The sequence below is a fragment of the Parambassis ranga genome, chromosome 13 (assembly GCF_900634625.1).
Source record: "Parambassis ranga chromosome 13, fParRan2.1, whole genome shotgun sequence".
NCBI lineage: Eukaryota > Metazoa > Chordata > Actinopteri > Ambassidae > Parambassis > Parambassis ranga.
Window position 1 is genome coordinate 22,351,023 of NC_041033.1, and position 17,641 is coordinate 22,368,663.

The 17,641-nt window shown below is 48.2% G+C and overlaps 4 protein-coding genes across 6 annotated transcripts in view; 2 read left to right on the forward strand and 2 right to left on the reverse strand.

Moving 5' to 3' along the window:
• pak1 (p21 protein (Cdc42/Rac)-activated kinase 1) overlaps positions 1-4,291 on the reverse strand; it is a 46,666-nt gene extending 42,375 nt beyond the window's left edge. The window contains exon 1 of one of the 3 annotated variants that reach the window (XM_028419309.1): positions 4,153-4,291. The gene's annotated coding sequence lies outside the window, so the exon portion shown is untranslated. Of the gene's footprint in view, positions 1-4,148 lie in introns of all 3 variants that reach the window. The other 2 variants (XM_028419310.1, XM_028419311.1) reach the window with 2 other exon arrangements.
• LOC114444601 (scavenger receptor cysteine-rich type 1 protein M130-like) overlaps positions 1-17,641 on the forward strand; it is a 902,860-nt gene that overhangs the window by 295,810 nt on the left and 589,409 nt on the right. The window lies entirely within an intron of this gene.
• On the forward strand, positions 5,130-6,579 carry aqp11 (aquaporin 11). The gene is made up of 3 exons (XM_028419371.1): positions 5,130-5,878; positions 6,047-6,163; positions 6,405-6,579. The coding sequence occupies exons 1-3, from the start codon at positions 5,281-5,283 to the stop codon at positions 6,503-6,505; spliced, it is 816 nt and encodes a 271-aa protein (XP_028275172.1). The 5' UTR covers positions 5,130-5,280; the 3' UTR covers positions 6,506-6,579.
• On the reverse strand, positions 11,758-14,443 carry clns1a (chloride channel, nucleotide-sensitive, 1A). The gene is made up of 8 exons (XM_028419356.1): positions 13,960-14,443; positions 13,443-13,579; positions 13,145-13,279; positions 12,909-13,019; positions 12,674-12,679; positions 12,378-12,551; positions 12,187-12,288; positions 11,758-12,100 (listed from the first exon to the last, which is right to left on the reverse strand). The coding sequence occupies exons 1-7, from the start codon at positions 14,076-14,078 to the stop codon at positions 12,221-12,223; spliced, it is 750 nt and encodes a 249-aa protein (XP_028275157.1). The 5' UTR covers positions 14,079-14,443; the 3' UTR covers positions 11,758-12,100; positions 12,187-12,220.

The following is a 17,641-nucleotide window of genomic DNA, read 5'->3' on the forward strand; positions in this document are numbered from 1 at the left end:
CGAGACGCTTATTATGCCCAGAACTCAGAGAGGGAGCGGGCTGCAAGCGAACAGAACACTGAGTCACGGGTCAGCCAGCTCACGTGGAGCTTTATCTCTGTGTTTGATTCACACAACGCAACAAGAACAGCTCGTTAACAACAGCTCAGTATCTGAGTTATAATTAATCATCAAGCACCAGACTAATCACCTACCTTAGAGTGCAACATTTAAAGGTGTGTTATTAAAATGCCGTCTAAAATCCTCTGATGTGTCGCCCTCGTCACCTGGTGAACTCAGGGGTCCATGAAGCTGATTTCTTTCTTACTATCGCCACTATGTGATCCATTCTGATACCTTAATGGGGAGTCCGAGTGTTAGGGGGGGCCCAGGGGGCCCAGGGGCTCAGTGACTCATAATCCGCCCCTGCTGAACAGCACAAAATGATGTGGCCTTTATTGTCGTGAAGGGGTTAAATCTGATCTGAAATTTAACTTAAAGATGCATTACTCTGCTCATCATGTGACTGCTTAAGCAGCATGTCCTGAAATAAAAGAGCGATCAGAAAGTTCGCTTCATAACAAGATGTTTCAGGCTGTGAACAGGTTAAAACTCTGTGAGTCTTTGAGCTGCAGAAGAACTGAAGCAGTGGGTCAAATCATTCACTCTGTGTTTGTGCTGATCTCCTCATCATGTGTTCATCTCCCAGCAGACACACACAGACACACACACACACACACACACACAGACAGACACACACAATCCAACAAAACATGTCTGCAGAATGATGATGTAATCACAGCGGGGATTCAAGGCTGCAGGGTGTGAAGGGCCTACTTCAACAGTGAAGAATTCTCACACACAGACACACAATGACACACACAGCTGTGTGGCCACAGTGACCTGCAGGACTCACATGTGGCAGCCCAAGTTCCACTCCCCTCTTGCCATGTTTATCTCACACTGAGGAGTTTTAGAGGAAAGTGTGCAAGGTGTGCACAATGCGTGGGTGCTTCCTCCACCATATGTTCCCTGAACACACACACACACACACACACACACACACACACACACACACACACACGGTGTCAGCTTCTAAGAATCTGGGATCTGGCCTTGGCTCCTTCTTCCTTATCAGAATCTTTGCTGATATTTTCTGTTTGCTTTGTGACTCTGTGCAGCAGTCTGGTTAAAATCCTCCGTCTGATTCGGTAGACCAGGACTGCACCCCTGTGTGTGTGTGTGTCCAGAGCAAGGGTGGATGTTAAGGTGGTGGAAGACTACAAGCACCACCTGGACCTGACTGAGTCAGAGGGCCGACACAGCCGGGTGTTCCTGAGCTGTTTATAGATGGCTTTTGAAAAGTCGGCTGAGCAAACCTGAAGCCTGCCGACAGTAAATACACTGAGAGGGATCAGTGCTGACAGAACACAAATTAACTTACACCGGTGTGATCTGACTGAGGCTCCACCTGTGGTGGAGGCAGCGCCGCTCAGGTGGAATAATTCAGCATCATAATTACACCCACTGCATCTGAACCATGCTATTAACAGCTTAGAGATGCTCCGTCGGCCTTCCTCTCATCCGCCTTAAAATCAGTGATAAAACACCTAAAGAGGGAAATCGATCCAGCTCCACAGCTCTCATCTGGATTCAGCCTGCTGCCGGCCGCTTTCATGCAGGGAAAAGGAGCGAGCAGGAGGTTTTCTGCTGTCTAGACGCCGTGCTCAGCAGCCCCAGCAGCCTCCCAGGCAGACACACCATCCATTATTCAGCTGCTCGCAGGCTTCTGGCTGCTCCACAGCCAGTAATACTATTTATGTTGGTACGGTGTGTGTGTGTGAGTGTCTGCACTGCAAAGAAAAATATCCACAATTCATCATTCATTGTAGAAATCTGACTAAATTCTGCCACAGAGGGGCCTCGTTCCTCCATCTCTCCTCACCACAGCAGCCTGCTCATGTTAGAAACTCTGATGACGCTGCAGCAATCTGCCAGTTAAAGGAACAGTTCCACCTTTTCTGGAGGGAGAGAAGGATTCATTCAGCCAGCTGGCTTCTCTAAAGCTCCCTCTGTCCAAGTGAAGGACCTCCACCCTGAAAGCTTAGTGACTGTGATGTTTCCATCATGCTGTGGAGTGAGCCAGAATAAAAGAAGGCCGAAGAATCATTTTTAAAAATCAAGGCAGCAGGCTGCAGGATCCAGGACCAGGTTCAACACAGAAAGCATCAGACAAATTCAGGAACTGACAAACACAGAAATCAGCTATATGTTGTTCATTCACTTATTTTTGTTGTTGTTAGTTTTTTCCTTGAAAGCAGCAGTCAAAGTAAATAAACAGAGAAAAAGAGGGCGAGGAGACAAGACGTGACAAACTGAAGACACCTCTGATCTGATTAATCAATAAACTCAGTAATGATCGCTTCATCTTCATATTCAAAAGTGAGAAAACCTTTCAATTCAGTCTTTGAATAGCTGAAGCACATGAACGGCCGAAGCTAACAGCTAGCCGTTAACTGGACGGCGATGAAGGACGACGGTGCCGACAGCTAAAGGCGCGGCAAATTCACACTGTAGCTCAGTTTGAGAGGGTCGTTATAGTTCTCTGGTTTTTTACAGTATGTCTCCACATTCTGGAAGCCAAGAAAACCACAGGAGGTGTTCAGGTTCTCCACAGAGTGTGGGCAAAGACACAGCGATCATGTGAGATCATGTGATAAATACACAGATTCATGGGTAAAAACGTCTTTTTTTACAGACTCTGAACATGAAAAAGGACTTGACAGCCTGTGGAAGCTTGTTCCAAGGAGCAGCTCACATGGTGGGTCAGCAGGAGACAAAACAAAGTGTCAAACTAAGAGTTAAATATAACTCCAATGACAGGTGAGACTCAGCACACACACACACACACACACAGCACACACACACACACACACACACACGTATGCTTCTTCTGAAGTAGGAGCCACAGGAGCCAAATGGGTCATTAACCCCTCCCAGCCCTCCTCCCTCTCTTTCTCTGGAGGTGTCAAAGCAACAACTGGGTGGCCTCATGTGACCATAAAACACTCCTCTGGCCATACCCTTGTATCCATGACAACCACTGTCCCGTCAGTGCTGTCCCCTCACAGCATTGGACCGATCCACGGGTTAATCAGCCGCACTGGAAACGTCACTGGGTGTAACTGGAATTTACATACAGTTCATGCATAAATTAATCAGCCTCTGTCCCTGTAATCCCTGCACCTCAGTGCTGCACGCTGCAGTCAGAGGGTCAAAGAGTCTTTAACCGTGAAAGTGAAGCGATGAATAATCAGACAAATAAAAGTTCTGCTCTCTCCTCTTCTTCCACCGCGGTGCAGAGAAGTTTTCCTAACAGGGAGCGGAACAGCAGCTGATTCAGAACTCCTGACTGATGTAAAAAGTGCTAAATGATCTGTCTGTGATCAATAAGAGACAGCAGATATAAACAGCTCCGTCTGAGCTGCCAAAGCCACTAAACCGCGCCCCATCCTTCCAAATCTCCTGGCACATAAATCCTGAGGGACCTGTCCCGAGATGAAGAGGAGGGCACTGGTTTCTGCTGAGCCATGTGGAAACAGGAGAACCTCACACTGCCGAGCACAAACCAGAGAAAACTACAGCAGGTGATGGAAAAGTCAACAATGAGCCTGATGCTAAGAATGTCAGAGATATGAATGAGTCTAAACCCTAATGTTTTCTAAATAAGAATATAAGGATAAGGGCTCATGAGTCCAGTTCTCCCTGTGAGTGTGAGGGGCTGATCAGGGTCAGATTCATTCATTCCTTTCATCATCAGGCTGCAGTGCTGTGAAAACTCATCCTGTCCGTGTTATCAGAGCTGAAACTGGGAGGGAGCCGGTGTAGTAAATATATAAATATATAGAATCACACCACCCACTCCTCCTCCTCTGCGTGGCGGACTTCCAGTGCGCGGAGTGCGGGTTTGATGGGCCTGCAGAGTCCGGGGCGTTGATACATGGATGAGGAGATAATAGTGTGCTCCCAGCCTACAGTAACCATTAACCCCTTCCTATTCTCAGGCTAATGAGCCCCCCACACACCCCTGGTCCACAGCGCACCATGCCCGGCTCAGAATGCCCATTAATGGCTAATTTAGCGGTGCAGAATTAAAGAGAAATGCTCACCCACCACTTGTCCGACTGAACACGTAAATCCCAGAAGGCTGCTGTGTGGTTTCCGGCACCGGGACAGCTCGGCTCATGTATCCGGCAAACTCTGCTCCCCTGTCGGCTCAGCCCTGCTCCGCTCTGTCGCCTCCTGCCTGGGTTTTCAGCACTGAAACTTGCCGATCCCAGGCTATTGTTAACCGGGCACAGAGCAGCCTGCTGCGCACCACCGCCCGCCTCCTCGCACGCCGCTCCGGACACGCCATTGGTCAGTTGTCAGCCGCTCTCGCCTCCTATTGGCTGCTGCAGATGTCGGTTTCCAATCAGGGACGGGCCGCAGTTCGCCGGTAAAGAGAGGGAGCAGTGGTGCGTTCACAGTCACTAATAAAAACCTCGGAATTCTGACACCTTCACATTGTAAGTAGCGGTGTAGCGTTCTGGTGTAACTCAGTCAGTAGATCTAGGACACTAAAAGAAATAGGAATTTCTACCGATTCGATTTTATACGTCAAAGTTAGATACAGAAAAACTAAAAACGATACAATAATTATTAATATATCAATAATAATAATAGTTTATTATTATTATTGAAAGAAGAAATTAAATGCGCACAACTATTTTTTAAACATACATTATTTATAAATAAGCATTGTGCTGTTCTGTGAGCCACAAGTTACACACAAATATAGGAAAATACACATCCAATCAATCAATCAAAACAAGAAATATTGATTGGTGTTTTCTTGTTCGTCACCTTTCTTAATTGAACTGAATGACAAATGATGAGAGGGCGACATCTAGTGGTGGCGTGTGCTTGTGACATTAATATAGGAGCTCAGAGTGAACCTCTCCGGAGATGTGGTGCCTTCACGGGTTTCTGACTGTGTGTGTTATCATTCATGCAGATGTTTAACATCAGCAGCATCCAGCTGCAGCATGACACAGCAAAAGATCAGATGAAGCCCCCCCACAGGACGTGAGACGGTGGAAGGGGCCGTGGGCTCAGTCACTTCCGCACCATGTGAGCTGGTCATCGCATCCTCCGGTGAAGAGGAGCAGCACCCCCACATCCGCCGAGGCTCCCACCAGCCGCAGAGAGAGCAGAAGCTCCGCAGACCGGACCCGGCAGAGCGCGCAGGTTTCCGCGGGCATGTCTGTGGACGTGGCGGTGTCTCTGTCGGTGCTCGCGGGGATCGTCCTGCTGAGCGATGCTGCCCGCAGGTTGCTGACTCGGGCCCTCGCGGACACCGGGATCTGTGTGTACGCGGTGGAGCTCGTGTCCACTTTCCAGCTATGCTGCTGCACGCACGAGCTGAAGCTGCTGTCAGAGGTAGGCGGGATCGAACCTCGCCTCGCGCTCACCTTGACGTATCTGGCGTCTGTGGTGCACGGGCTCACCTTCCGCGGGGCCATCGGGAACCCCTCCGGTGCGCTCGAGCACGCGTACCATGAGAGACTGTCGCGCGGCAGCGCTTTGCGGCGGATCGCGTGCCAGTTCGCCGCTGCCGCCGCGGCGCGAGCCGCGGTTCCGTTGGTTTGGGCCGTCGGGCTGTCGGAACTGCACGCGCGGCATAAGCTGCTCGGATTCCAGTGCGTCAGCCAGATCCGCGCGCCCCTTCTCAAGGCCACCGCCGTGGAGCTCGCGTGCGCCTTTGCGGTTCAGACTGTCATCACGCACACGCGGTCAGTGGAGGAGAAGTACCGCGTGCACGCGGTCGCCGCGGTCATCGCCACGGTGGTGTACGCAGGTATGTCTGAGTCAGGTGGAACCTTTGACCTCTGATGATGTCAGAGGTCACGTGCTACCAAGTGTCCTGCTCAGAGGCCTCAGCTGATCTCTGACATAAAGGTGTGTGTGTGTGTGTGTGTGTGTGTGTGTGTGTGTGTGTGTGTGTGTGTGTGTGTGTGTGTTGCAGGGGGCAGCATGACAGGAGCAGTCTTTAACCCTGCGTTGGCCTTCTCCACTCAGTTCCCCTGCAGTGGAAACTCCTTCCTGGAGTACTGCCTGGTGTACTGGCTCGGCCCGCTGCTGGGTAAGAACGGCTGTTTGTCCAGAGCCATGTTTTTAATGATAAATATATTAGTGATGATTAATGATGTGATGTTGAAAGGAAAACATGTCACAGAGGAGCTGTGAATGACAGTGTGCTGTCAGGAGCTCAGTTTACTGTTAAGTCTGATACTTGATGTTAAATTCTCATATCTCGCAGACAAACATTAGAAAAGGAACCGTCTGTTGAACGGCTGCTGACTCTAGTTCATGTCGTCTTCCAGGCATGACGGGCTCAGTGCTGCTGTTCGATCAGGTCCTTCCTGTGCTGTCCAAGAAACCAACATCGCTCCATCTGCCGCCAGAGACCAAGAAAGAAGCATGAGCGTCGCAGAGAGACGTTTCAAACACCGTCAGCCTGCTGCTGAGGAAGGAGGAGGAGGAGGAGGAGGAGCAGGCCCACACACACTTTTAAAACAGACTTCAGAAGCACAGCTGAGACACACAACACACAACTTACCTAGAACACAGGGAGAGTCACAACACTTCTGTTCTTATGCTCAGTTTTAGCTGCATGAGTCGTTTGCATGAGTTTTAGAGGGTCGGTCTCATTTTTGAAAGTGATTCTGGGTCATGGTTTATTTTATATTCATTAAACATTTTAATAATGAATCCACTGACTGTAGCACATGTAACATTAACGTGTACAGTGCTTTCTAAACAGTTAGTTTTTATTGTAACATTCCGGACAGCGACGTGTTCACACGTCTGTCAGTTCATGCACAGATTTAATCCGTGCCTTTAATTCTCTGTAAAATGAAAAAACGGCGAAGGCTGATTAAAACAGTTAAATCACTCAGACTGGTTCATTGATTGGTTCGATCAGACCCTGTTAGGCCCCGTTCACACTGGAGAAAGTCATTCCAGCTAGAGTAGGATTGAGCCCAGACAGCCTTTAAGCTGGATGCGTTCAGACCTATTTTCAAATCTGGCTAGCACACAGTTGTGTCCACACTCAATCCGGCTTCATCCAGCATGTTTGCGGTCCTCCAAACCACTAGGTGGCGCCTCGTAATATGGCTAATAATGTGGCAAGCCGGATTCGCGTTCACACCTGAGCCACATTTAAGCCAATCCTGCTAGATCCACCTCTCGAGGGTGGATCTAGCAGGATTGAAATCAAACTGGATTCAGCCAGATTGGAGGTGTTCACACTCGGAAAAAATGGACATGGATTGATCTGGATGCGGCCAAATCCTGCTTAAGCCACATTTTTTTCCCCAGTGTGAACGGGGCCTTAGCTGCAGTGTCTCCATACTTAATTCAATTCAATTCAATTCAATTCAGTTTTATTTATATAGCGCATATTACAATCAGACATTGTCTCAAAGCGCTTCACAGGAACCCCCCTAAGAGCACTGTGGCAAGGAAAAACTCCCTTTAAGAGGAAGAAACCTTGAGCAGGACCCGTCAACTTAAGGGGGAACCAGTCCTGCTGCTAGTCAGAGAGGATGAGGGAGAGAGAGAGAGAGAGAGAGAGAGAGGATGAAGGAGAAAGAGAGAGAGGGAGAGAGGAGCAAACATGATACAGTACAGAGCAAACATGACAGCAAGATGAAACAGTGATTATATTGTAGTAGATATCTATATATATCGTCGGTCCATAAGTAGGAATAGTAATTTGATAGTAAAGATGAGCAGCAGGGGCTAGTGAAGTCGATGAGCACAGGAGAGACTGCAGGTCAGTATGCAGGTCTTGAGACCTGCAAAGAGAGAGAGCGAGAGCGAGGCACAGAACTACAAGGAAGACAGTTAACACAGATTATGAGACGATATTACCCAGTATGATCCAGACTAAGGAGAGTGGAGGAGAGGTCAGAGGGTGTTCAGAGGATCGTGTTTGTGCCCCCCGACAACGTAGAGCAAGAGAGACTTCACGGGCCGGACTGCAGGTCATCATCCAGGTCTTGAGACCAGTGTGAGCCAGACTAAGGAGAGAAAAGGAGAGGTTAGAGGGTGAGAGGGAAACTGCTCAGTGGATCATGTTTGTGCCCCCCGACAACGTAGGCCTAGAGCAGCATAGCTGTGCTACACACTAGGTCTAAGGCTAACTGTACGCCTTACTAAACAGAAAAGTTTTAAGTCTAGTCTTAAAGGTGGAGGCAGTGTCTGCCTCTCGGACCCAGATTGGTAACTGGTTCCATAATAGCGGTGCCTGATAGCTGAAAGCTCGTCCTCCCATTCTACTTCTATGAATCCTAGGAACTACTAGTAAACCTGCACTCAGAGATCTGAGTGTCCTATTAGGAACATATGGTACAATCAGGTCCTGCAGATACAACGGAGCAAGTCCATGAAGAGCCTTGTAGGTTAGAAGAAGGATCTTGAAGTGTATTCTTGAGTCCACTGGGAGCCAGTGAAGAGACGCTAGGACAGGAGAGATATGATCCCTTTGGCTGCTTCCTGTCAGAACTCTAGCTGCTGCGTTCTGGATCAGCTGCAGACTGTTGATGGAGTAATGTGGACATCCTGACAATAAAGAGTTGCAGTAGTCCAGTCTTGAAGTGACAAAAGCATGGATGAGCTTTTCAGCATCACTCTGAGAGAGGATGCTCCTGATCTTAGTAATATTACGCAGGTGAAAGAAAGCGGTCCTGGAGACCTGCTTAATATGAGAGACAAACGACATGTCTTGATCAAAGATAACTCCAAGGTTCCTCACAGTCGTACTGGAGGCCAGAGTAATTCCATCCAGGGAGAGAGTATTATCTGATAAACTAGTTCTGAGATGTTTCGGTCCAAAAACAATGACCTCAGTCTTGTCCGAGTTTAATAGTAAAAAGTTGGAGGACATCCAATCCCTTATGTCCTTTAGACACGCCTGTAGTCTGACTAGCGGCTCCGTTTCTTCAGGCTTCATGGATAAATACAGCTGGGTATCATCAGCATAACAATGAAAGTTTATGCCGTGCTTCTGGATGATGTTTCCTAGAGGGAGCATGTAGAGGGTGAACAGGATCGGTCCGAGCACAGAACCCTGTGGAACACCGTGGTTAACCCTTGTACCTGTGGAAGACACATCGTTAGTGTGAACAAAATGAAATCTGTCAGATAAATATGATTTAAACCAGCGCAGTGCTGTTCCTGTAATCCTGATCTCGTGTTCCAATCTGTGTAGCAGGATGCGATGGTCTACGGTGTCGAAGGCAGCACTGAGATCCAGTAGAACGAGTACAGAGACGAGACCCCGGTCCGATGCCATGAGGAGGTCATTGGTGACTTTAAGCAGTGCTGTTTCTGTGCTGTGATGGGCTCTGAAACCAGACTGGAAAGCATCAAACAGACTGTTACTACACAGGTGGTCGTTTAGCTGACTTACAACAGCTCTTTCGAGTAGTTTGGAGATAAAGGTGAGGTTGGAGATCGGTCTGTAGTTTCCTAGGACGTCCGGGTCCAGTGAAGGTTTTTTAAGTATCGGAATGATCACAGCAGTTTTAAAAGCCTGTGGTACATATCCTGTTTCCAGAGACAAGTTGATCTGTCCTAATATAGAGTCTCCGATCAGAGGAATAGCATCCTTGAGGAGCTGTGAAGGGATCGGATCCAGAAGACAGGTAGTAGGTTTAGACTTGCTGATGCTGGTGGTCAGCTCAGGGAGGCCGATGGGCACGAAGCAGTCCAGAGTTAGATCAGGATCCATTTCCAGAAGTGGCGGTGTATCCTCAGCGGTCACAGAGAGATTGTGGTTGATTTGTCCTCTAATAGTGGTGATTTTATCAGTGAAGAAGCTCATGAAGTCTTCACTACTAAGAGCTGCAGGAATGCGAGGCTCCACAGAGCTGTGGCTCTTTGTCAGCCTGGCCACGGCGTTAAAGAGAAAGCGCGGGTTGTTCTTGTTTTCTTCTATTAGTGATGAATAGTAGGCTGTCCTGGCTTTACGAAGGGCCTTCTTATACGTCAGCAGACTGTCTCTCCAGATCCTCCGGGAGTCATCTGATTTAGAGGACTGCCACATCCTCTCCATCCTTCGTGTAATCCGTTTCAGTGATCGGATGTTTGAGTTGTACCACGGAGCTAGCCTCTTCTGGTTTGTAGTTTTCTTCTTCTTCAGTGGAGCAATCCTGTTTAAGACTGAGTGTAGTGTGTCTGCAGTGTTGTTGACAAAGCGGTCCAGCTCTGCAGGAGTAACATTTAAGTTGGTACCCCCGTCAGTACTTGGGACTGTGGGGAGTACTGGTAGGATTGCTGTCCTAAACTGCTTTACGGCGTCTTCAGACAGACATCTGCTGTAGTAGACCTTTTCCTCAGGTGCTGGTAGGTCTGAAAGAGAGAAGTCAAAAGTTATTAATGAGTGATCTGAAAGAACAGGATTTTGAGACCACACTAGCAGGTTCTCAGCTTCCAGGCCGTAGGTGAGAACCAGGTCGAGGGTGTGACTGTGACAGTGTGTGGGTTCATTTACTAACTGAGAGAACCCAACTGAATCCAAGAGTGAGTTGAAGGCAATCTTCAGACTGTCGGAGTCGACGTCCATATGAATGTTAAAGTCACCCACTATAATGACTTTATCTGTGCTAAGCACTAAACTTGATAAGAAGTCTGAAAACTCCAGCAGGAACTCTGAATAAGCAGCAGCAGGTGGACGATACACTACGACGAGTAAAACAGATTCTGACTTCTTCCAGCTTCCGTGAGACAGGCTGAGAGTGAGACTCTCAAAAGAAGTATGAGTAGACTTAGGTTTAGGATTCATCTGAAGACTGGAGCGGTAGATTGCTGCCACTCCTCCTCCGCGACCTGTAACTCTAGGAACATGACAGTTAATATAACAGGACGGAGTTGATTCATTTAAAGCAACATATTCTTCACCCTGTAACCAAGTCTCAGTGAGACAAAGTATATCAGTGTGATGATCAACAATTAAATCATTAACTAAGAGCGACTTAGAGTGTAGGGATCGTATGTTAAACAATCCACACCTGAGTGTTCTGTTACCTTGTTCTATGTGTTTGTGTGTGTTAGTGTGTATTTTTATGAGGTTATTATGATTAATATATCTTAACTTGTGTGCTTGATGAACTGTGGGAGGACGTGTGACCGTCACCACTTCAATAACATTATTAAGCTCAGTGTTTCTATGTGTAGTTGTATTTAATGTGTTTCTAACTGAGGGCGGCAGTCCTCCAGAAGCAGCAGAGAGGTGTGTAGGACAGCGACTCTGAATGAAAACCTGAATGAAAACGACCTGATGACCGAGGACCATCATCAACATGAAGGAACTTCCTGTATTATCTCCTTTAGGGTAGGACACTCTGAACCGTCGTTTACCAAAGGAAAGCTGGAAGGCTGCAGCAACTTGTCGGAGACGCTAACGGGACGCTGATCATCGCAAAGGACCCCAGAGCCTGGACGCCTTCATGGAACAGTGGCAAGGAAGAAGTCACGTTTAAAGACAGCACCTGCTGAAGGCCGGCTGAGTACAGGAGGAGGACGACAACGTGGCGGTTCCATGAACTTGTCGTCCTTCAAAGAGCTTCTGTAGCGCTCACATCAGCAGGACTGCCAGAGAAAACCAGACACATTCAAATCCACACTGAACAGACAGTTACTGAATAATAAAAGAAATCACGTAGAAAAAACGGTTACAAAACCTAATTTTTATTGACAATTTCATACAAAGACATCAACGCTCCTCAGCAGAAAAAACTGATATTAAATTGGTCTTTTAGGTACAAAACATGAACAGAAAGGTGTTTCTACCATCAGCAGGGTTGCGTCTCCTCAGCCCGCAGCAGCACACTGTGTTAACATGACCGTCACACGTTAACACAACAACACAGGAGCAGGTAAAGAAAGCTACAAAGGTTTGTTTGACTGTGAGAACACAAAGTGCCTGAAAACAGGAAGAGCTGACGAGGCTTAAAGAAGTGCTGCTGTCCCCTCCTCCGGCCCAGAGACGTGCTGCTGTGGTGACGTCCTCCTGCAGGAGCCGCAGGTAACACAAGAAGGAACTGGATCAAACCTTTTATTCAAAGACTGACATTCTGTTTAAAGATGTTTTCAGACCTTTGAAGAATGCAGGCCGACACGCTGAGACGTGTTAGTGCTCCACGTCCGCATCCTCAAACTGGCCGGCCTCCATCGCTGCAGCGTCCACCTCCATACCGTCTGTCAACAACAACAACAAACAAAGGAATCTGAACATAAAGAACGTCAAGCAAGAATATATCTAGTTATCGTCCAGGTGAGTTTCACACCTTCAAATTCAGCCTTGGTTTCTTCAGTCCGGACTCCGGCCATGTGGTACTGCTGAGCCACAGACTGGGCCAGCATCCCCTCCAGCCTCTCCAGTGTAGCCTGGCCTTCCTGCGTGAGCGCCGACAGACCCTCATCACAGGTGTAGAAGGTCGGGACGTCAGCGTGGCCGTGCTCTACGATGTGGAGATGGAGGGAAGAGATCAAGTTAGAAGTCATGACACCCCCACACCAAGATCTCGAGACTCAGCCCTGCACGGGTGAATTATCACATAGCGATGAGCGCTGGATGTCTTACCTGCCTCTGTACACAGAGCGTCCCACAGCCAGTCCACAGAGAGGAGGACAACCAGACACAGGAGGACAACCAGAGACAGGAGGAGAGTGTCAGCGTTTCATTCAGTCCACAGAATGTTAGATCAGAGTCATTCTAAGGAGAAAGCTGAGTGTCCAAAATCTAAAAATACAATGTAACCCCGCCCACTGCAGTGATATCTGATCCTCCTGATTGTTCTGTGTGTGTGTGTGCTGACCGGCTTCCTCCACGTCGTATTCTTCTCCCTCGAAATCGTTGTCAGAGTCGTCGTCCTCGGGGTCGGGGTGCAGCGCCTGGCACTCGCACATCGCCGAGAACATCGACTCCACTGCATCAAAACACACACACACACACGACGTAGACGAGTTAAATTCAGCCTCACGCTCCTCCTCCGTCTGCTTCACAGGCAGGTCGACTTCTCCACTGAAACCCTGAACTTGCTCAGCTACTCACATGACGCCTTGTCGCCGGGCACGAATCGAATCTCTGTGATCACCCCTTCATCATCATCGTCATCATCACCGCTGCTGCTGCCGTCACCACCTTCATCATTCGCTGCGTTCTCTGACATTTCTGCCTCATTCTCATCTGACAGGAAGGAATGTGGAAACACGACACACACACACACAGACCTTAAACAGCTGGAACGGATAATTCTCTTTCTACCGCCCCAAGATCCGACATCAAACAGGACACAAAACACTAAATCAAACTGATTTAACTCGAAGTTTAAGCATCAAGCTCCTCTCACCGCTGAGTTTCCCGTTGACCATGACGTACAGGTGTTCCTGAGGGAAAGCACTGACGTCTCTGGAGATGGCGTGCAGACCGATTTTGGGATACTCCAAAAAGAAACCCAACCCTGAGCCATCGAACCACGACAGGCGCCTGAAAACACACACACACATTTTAGTGTAAAGCTGCTTTAACGTCATTCAGAGCTACACAGCGTCAGACATCACGGATTAAGTATGAATGAAGTGAATGAAAGAATAAGATTATTGGAGTATAATAATCTATTACTCAATTAATAAACTAATCACTGCTCTCTGTAAAACCTGTTTTAACCTAAGATCGAGTTCAAACCCTTATTTTGAAAGGGCCTTCTCCGGAAACACCATCAACAAACAGTTGTTCCACTTCCTGCCTTTTATGTTGATATAATTTGATGAACTCAGAGCTCCGCGCTGAGTAGAACCTCTGGGAACACACATCTGGAGTGAACCCAGCGGGTTAAACACAAAACACACGTTCCATGCTCCACGTACGTTTCAGCGACGTACAGCGTGCCGCAGCCCAGCCTCTGGCCGTCCATCACCGCGGTGGTGTCGGTTTGCTCGTGTCGCACTCCCTCGGTGGGAGGATGGAGGTTTTTCAGTAGAACCATCGTTAGTGGAACCGTGAACGCGCCCCGGTAGAAAAGGAACGGAGCTAAAGAACTGGGTGTAAATAAGAGGCCGTGCGACCTATATCGAGCCACAAATCTGGCTAATTTAACCCGGGATAAGTTCTGCGTAAACAAGTGCTCGACAGCTGGAGGCGAACAAACAGCGAGAGCCGCGCTGTGCGCTTCTCCTGTCGAACAAACGGAACCAGGACGAGTCGCTCGGAGAGTTTCCGCGGACCGGACGCAGTCTGAAGGTTCGGAGAAGTTCGGAGCTGCTCCAGTCTGTGGATGTTGCTGCTGCTCGGGGTGGACACGAGAGCTGAAATATCGCGGCACGTTCGACGCGTCGAACAGTCACATGATCATTACTCGGCCGCTCGTCAGCCAATCAGGAAGCGGTCTATTTTACAACTTCCGGTACATACTTTCAAAATAAAACGGAAGCAGCAATATAAAAAATAATAAAGACTTCGAGACTTCCTTGACGTTTTTTAAAAGGATCTTTTATATTGATAATTTCGCCATTAAAGATAACACCACAAAGATAAATATATAAATATTTTAAAACATACAATTACTTAAAATGTACACAGCAATTCCAGATTTAGTAATATTCTTTTATATTATTTTAACAATGTGGATCCTGCTCTTTACAACGTACACAAGTAACGTTCAGTAAATAATAATAATAATAAAAACAATATTTATTATTTTATTTCAGTTCAGTAATATTCCACTAAAATAAAGTTTTATTGTTGTGTTTACTGCACTCTAGTGGTCACAACAAGGCATCGTATAACTTCTGGAATTTTCAAATGAATCAAAATAATAAATTAAATTTTTTAAACTATATTGTTTGTTTTTTGGATTCACGTTTCAATGGTTTTTAGTATTAGTGTTGTTGTTAATTGATTTATTATTTAATTTTCCCAGAATCCTCCCTGACGTCACACCTATGGATGTTTCATACAAGACGACCAACTTAGGAACTATACAAAACTGATTCATGGAGGCTTCTGTGGTGTTTGTAATAAAACAGCAGACTTCATTTGTTTTGTTTTTTTAAATCACCATCAGAACAAATGTTTATGAAATATTTCCATCCAACAAAAGCTCTACAGACAGATGTGTTATTAGTTCTGATTCTAAGAGTCCTATAAAATACACAGGCAAATCTGTCAACCAAGGAAAGAGGTTTGAATTCAATAAATAATGCATTCAGTGCTGTTGTATTGGGTTTCTGTAAGAATCTGATCATTCAGGCTTATTAAACATAAAATAAACATTTGAGAATCATGAATGGCGTCCACAGCGTCTCCCTTCAATAAGATGAATGGAGCTGAATGAGCTGCTGTTCCTTCTGTTGGTGCAGGGTCACTCAGGGGTCCTTCGGTTTGCACTTCCTCACAGGTAAGAGGAGAGCGCGACCGACATGACATCACCGACATGTCATCAGGGCCACGCCATCACAGACGCATCATAACCGACACGCCATCACTGACACGTCATCATGGACACGCCATCACGGACACGCCATCACTGACACGCCATCATGGACACGCCATCACGGACACGCCATCACGGACACGCCATCACAGACACGTCATCACAGACACGTCATCACAAACACGTCATCACAGACACGCCATCACGGACACGCCATCACGGACACGTCATCACAGACATGTCCTCACTGACACGTCATCACAGACACGTCATCACAAACACGTCATCACAGACACGCCATCATGGACACGCCATCACGGACACGCCATCACGGACACGCCATCACAGACACGTCATCACAGACACGTCATCACAAACACGTCATCACAGACACGCCATCACGGACACGCCATCACGGACACGTCGTCACAGACACGTCATCACAGACACGTCCTCACTGACACGCCATCATGGACACGCCATCACGGACACGTCATCACGGACACGCCATCACGGACACGTCATCACAGACACGTCATCACAGACACGTCATCACTGACACGCCATCACGGACACGCCATCACGGACACGTCATCACAGACACGTCCTCACTGACACGTCATCATGGACACGCCATCACGGACACGCCATCACGGACATGTCATCACGAACACGCCATGACAGACACGCCATCACAGACACGTCATCACAGACACGCCATCACTGACACGCCATCACAGACACGTCATCACAGACACGTCATCACAGACATGCCATCACAGACACGCCATCACGGACACGTCATCACAAACACGCCATCACGGACACGCCATCACGGACACGTCATCACAGACACGCCATCACGGACACGTCATCACAGACACGCCATCACTGACACGCCATCACGGACACGCCATCACGGACACGTCATCACAGACACGTCATCACAGACACGCCATCACAGACATGCCATCACGGACACGTCATCACAAACACGTCATCACAGACACGTCATCACAGACACGCCATCACGGACACGTCCTCACTGACACGTCATCACCGACACATCATCACAGACACGTCCTCACTGACACGCCATCATGGACACGCCATCACGGACACGTCATCACAGACACATCATCACAGACACGTCCTCACTGACACGCCATCATGGACACGCCATCACGGACACGTCATCACAGACACGCCATCACGGACACGTCATCACAGACACGTCATCACAGACACGCCATCACGGACACGTCATCACAAACACGTCATCACAGACACGTCATCACAGACACGTCATCACAGACACGCCATCACGGACACGTCATCACTGACACGTCATCACAGACACGTCCTCACTGACACGTCATCACCGACACATCATCACAGACACGTCCTCACTGACACGCCATCATGGACACGCCATCACGGACACGTCATCACTGACACGTCCTCACTGACACGTCCTCACTGACACGTCCTCACTGACACGTCCTCACTGACACGCCATCATGGACACGCCATCACGGACACGTCATCACAGACACGCCATCACGGACACGTCATCACCGACACATCATCACCGACTGACACGTCGTGCACTGACACGACTGGCAGGAAAACGCAGGGAGATGTTGCAATGATGAGAGATGGGAGGGACCAGAACAGGTTGCTCGCTTCCTTGCGTCACTGTGTTAGCGCCTTGAGGATGTCCTTCACCAGCATGGTGCCGCGGGTCAAACCTGTGGATAGGATGAGGAGGAGGAGGAGGGCTGAAGTCAAAGCAGCAAAGGTCAGAAGTCAAGATGAAGCAGAGAATAAAGAGAGATTCACATGCATCAATCAGATACACATTAACACTTACATGAATCTTTGGACACCATCATCATGTGTTTTCAGTGAGACCTTCTTCATCATTTTTCCAACTCAAACACCAGTTGTGTATGTTGTGTATGTCTCACCTGCCCTCTTTATCCGACCCACAGGGAACTCTGCCGAGGTTGGCGGCGGGGGTCACTCCGCACGATGGCATGTTCATGCCGGCATCCAGAGAGAGCTTCTCTGGGATCTCATTCATACCCATCCGCTGACCTGCAGGCTGGTTAAAC

What these genes read in the sequence shown, in the direction of transcription:
- aqp11 (XM_028419371.1), top strand. Translation starts at nt 5,281, where the DNA reads ATGTCTGTGGACGTGGCGGTGTCTCTGTCGGTGCTCGCGGGGATCGTC. An exon ending in CGCCACGGTGGTGTACGCAG is followed by an intron (nt 5,879 to 6,046) that starts GTATGTCTGAGT and finishes TGTGTGTTGCAG; the next exon opens with GGGGCAGCATGACAGGAGCA. An exon ending in CTGGCTCGGCCCGCTGCTGG is followed by an intron (nt 6,164 to 6,404) that starts GTAAGAACGGCT and finishes GTCGTCTTCCAG; the next exon opens with GCATGACGGGCTCAGTGCTG.
- clns1a (XM_028419356.1), bottom strand. Translation starts at nt 14,078, where the DNA reads ATGGTTCTACTGAAAAACCTCCATCCTCCCACCGAGGGAGTGCGACAC. An exon ending in ACGCTGTACGTCGCTGAAAC is followed by an intron (nt 13,580 to 13,959) that starts GTACGTGGAGCA and finishes GTGTGTTTTCAG; the next exon opens with GCGCCTGTCGTGGTTCGATG. An exon ending in GCCCGGCGACAAGGCGTCAT is followed by an intron (nt 13,020 to 13,144) that starts GTGAGTAGCTGA and finishes GTTTTGATGCAG; the next exon opens with TGGAGTCGATGTTCTCGGCG.